The sequence below is a fragment of the Mastomys coucha genome, chromosome X (assembly GCF_008632895.1).
Source record: "Mastomys coucha isolate ucsf_1 chromosome X, UCSF_Mcou_1, whole genome shotgun sequence".
NCBI lineage: Eukaryota > Metazoa > Chordata > Mammalia > Rodentia > Muridae > Mastomys > Mastomys coucha.
In genome coordinates this window covers 77,011,777-77,015,094 of record NC_045030.1, presented here as the reverse complement: position 1 = coordinate 77,015,094, position 3,318 = coordinate 77,011,777, and the positions used below count along the sequence as shown (strand labels likewise).

The 3,318-nt window shown below is 40.8% G+C and overlaps 2 protein-coding genes across 5 annotated transcripts in view; one reads left to right on the top strand and one right to left on the bottom strand.

Annotated features, from left to right (window-relative positions):
* Positions 1 to 2,900, top strand: part of Mpp1 (membrane palmitoylated protein 1) — a 144,000-nt gene extending 141,100 nt beyond the window's left edge. The window contains exons 10-12 of the mRNA XM_031364659.1: positions 138 to 340; positions 547 to 621; positions 1,657 to 2,900. Of these exons, the coding sequence (XP_031220519.1) occupies positions 138 to 340; positions 547 to 621; positions 1,657 to 1,671 (293 nt within the window). The 3' untranslated portion in view covers positions 1,672 to 2,900. The remainder of the gene's footprint in view (positions 1 to 137; positions 341 to 546; positions 622 to 1,656) is intronic.
* Positions 1 to 3,318, bottom strand: part of Dkc1 (dyskerin pseudouridine synthase 1) — an 87,300-nt gene that overhangs the window by 77,603 nt on the left and 6,379 nt on the right. The window lies entirely within an intron of this gene.

The following is a 3,318-nucleotide window of genomic DNA, read 5'->3' as shown; positions in this document are numbered from 1 at the left end:
CAGTTTATGAGAAAAACTTCTCTATTATATTATCTGCCCCAAAGATGGGTAGAATTTCCATATAGACACTTTGTGCCAAGACACTAAAAGATAGCAAGGACCAAGAGCTTATCAAGGATTTGAGTTCTTATACACAGATACAACATGGCCACCAAAGAAGAGTGAGGAAGATGGGAAGGAGTATCACTTCATCTCAACAGAGGAGATGACAAAGAACATATCTGCCAATGAGTTCTTGGAGTTTGGCAGCTATCAGGGCAACATGTTTGGCACCAAATTTGAAACAGTGCACCAGATTGATAAGCAGGACAAGATTGCCATCCTTGACATTGAGCCCCAGGTGGGTAGGCATAAAAGGGCGGGAGCCATGTAATGAGGGAAGTGGGTGATGAAAAGGAGAGCTCCTGGAAATCTGGGCTCAGGCTTGCTTCCTAAAGTTTTTGTAGGGTCAGCATGATACAGATTGGTATTGAGATTTAACACTTATTAGAAGGAATACATTCTGACAGACAACGGGTTGTTTCTCCTTTTCTTCTCTTTTTCTAGACCCTGAAGACTGTTCAGACAGCTGAGCTTTCACCTTTCATTGTGTTCATTGCACCTACTGACCAGGGCACTCAGGTGGGAAAGGGGTCACAGGTGGGGGTCCACACCTAGGTCATTGTCAACTTTTTTCCAAGGAGATAAGTTATTAAAGAATTCAAGCATGGTCATAGTGCTGAATGATTGATACAGTTCTAATGGCTGAGATGGACAGTTAGATAAATTCTGATATGATGTATACTTATGTGAAGCAAGCAGAGGGAGCTGTGAAGGACAGAGGTAGTACTAGATCCATCACAGGGTGCAGTGTGGCTACAATGGGAAAGGAGCCTGCTTGTAAAAGTGGCTGTTTCCTCTATAACACATCATTCATAACATTTTTAAAAGAATTGGTTAACATTCTAGAAGAATGGTATTTCACTTTGTTTTACTATAAAAGATTGTTTCTTACTAATGAGAATCACAATTCCAGCAATTGAGAGGTGAAAGGAAGATGATCAGTTCAAGGCCAGTCTGGAGTTCAAAGGCAGTCAAGCAAATAAGACTGCCGTTTATTTAAAGTTATTTGTATTGATTATGTATCTGGCTGTATCTTTAGCTCATGTTTCCATTGAGTTAGTGACTTCATCTATTTCTAAGAACTCTATATTATGGTACTTCACTGTAATAACAGTTACAAATATCCCCACTACCACTATGGCATGTATTTCTCTATACATTTGCCTTTATGTATTTAACTGACTATTGGAGCCAGAGGCCTGAGACTGTCAATAACCTTTCTCCTTTTCCTTGGATTACAGCTCTAGTAGTTGCTAAAATGGCTTTTCCATGAACAAAGGGCTAAAACTAAGTGGATGATGCTAGTGAAGGCTGTGCTAGGTAACTAGGGTTAATTTAGCATAGTGGTTCTCAACCCCTTTGGCAAACATTAGTATGTAGTGTTCTTAATTGGTTATTCAGCAGATACCAGGCCACAGGATGGATCACCAGCATGGAAAAAAATAGATGGGGAACCAGTTAATGTAAACAATACTTGTTTAAACCTTCCCTTTGCTGCTGTGATTTGGGACTGCTGCTTCTTCTTTCTTTCTTCTTTGGCTTTCTTCTTTGTAGACTGAAGCCCTGTAGCAGCTGCAGAAGGACTCTGAGGCCATTCGTAGTCACTATGCTCATTACTTTGACTTCTCTTTGGTGAATAATAGTGTGGATGAAACTCTTAAGAAACTGCAAGAAGCCTTTGACAGGGCTTGCTGTTCTCCACAGTGGGTGCCTGTCTCCTGGGTTTACTAAGCTTATAGAATTGGCAAACATGTTCCAGCCAGCATTTGGAATGCCACCACCCTTGCTTAAGCCAAAAGGTTTGCTTCAACTTCTATCTCTCTGTAACTGTCCCAAGTATGTCTTCTCACTCAGGCTCCTAAAAGGGTGAAGTTTTCCTACTATCTAGATTTCAAAATCATCTCTGGAAATTGGCCATAGGAATAACCAAATGCAACTGCTGCACAGAAAAACCAACTGTTCCCTCTCCTTCTGAAAGCCTGAGCTCCTTTGCTTTCAACTATAGAATGTGTTTTTACTCTGGAACAAGTATTTTCTGAAACTTTCTAAAATGCCAAAATCAAACAACTGTAGGGAAACCTTCCAAAGCAATAAAAATGCCTCTGTGTCAAGGTACCAGTGATCCTGTAACTCCATTCCCATCTGAACCACACAATCCCCTAAAGATTCAAGTGTTTTATCTTCTTAAACCTTCCAGACAATTGCATCAACCTAAGATCTCTGGGAATTACAGCTGAGATTCTTTACAACGGTGTCCTTAGAAAAACCTGTCAGTCTCTACAGGTCTCTAAGGGCTGGTGTTCACAATGCATAAAGTTTTCTTCTCCAGGACTTGTTAAGTCATAAGAGAATGGTTGAAAACACGTTACAAAAGCAGGGGCTGCATTGGGCACTCCATACCTGCCTATGCCCAGGTTCAGACATCTGCAGTATTAACAATTTCCCCTAAAACTTCTGCTTATATTCATAGTTTTGAGCACATATTTAAGCAATCCTGGGCTATGTCACAAGACAAATCCCCCCCCCAACACACACACACACACACACACACACACACACACACACGCTATCACTGATCACTCTGCAGCCAACATCAAAACTGACAGTTTCCTACCTGGAATACCTCCAACTTTTTCACAAGCCCATCTAACCGCCAGTACACACTACACGATAGACCTACCCCTTCCCTGTTTTCTGAAGAACCCTGAATTAGTAATGATCTCCCTGAGAGCAGATGACTGCAGATAATAGGCCCCAATGACAATGTAAGAAAGACTCAGAATTTAAAAATGCAAATTCCAAATAGGACACAAACCCCAAATTTTAATAAAAATATTCTCATTTTTGCTATGCCAGTCTGAGATTATCAATTAGTAAATCTAACAGGAATACTTTTAAAAAGCTACAAATTACATTCTCCGAGCAATGAACAATTCCATTCTTTAAAAGAAAACAGGAAGGTATAGGAATGCTTTGGCTTCCATAAGAAACTTGTGGGTTTTTTTGTTTGTTTGTTTTCTGGTTGTTTTTTGAGACAGGGTTTCTCTCTGTAGTCCTGGAACTCACTCTGTAGACCAGGCTGGCCGTGAACTCAGAAATCCGCCTGCCTCTGCCTCCCAAGTGCTGGGATTAAAGGTGTGTGTCACCCCCGCCTGGCAAAACTTGTGTTTCTTATGGAGTTGGAGAAATCCTGTTGCACAAAGCAATACAGAGTAC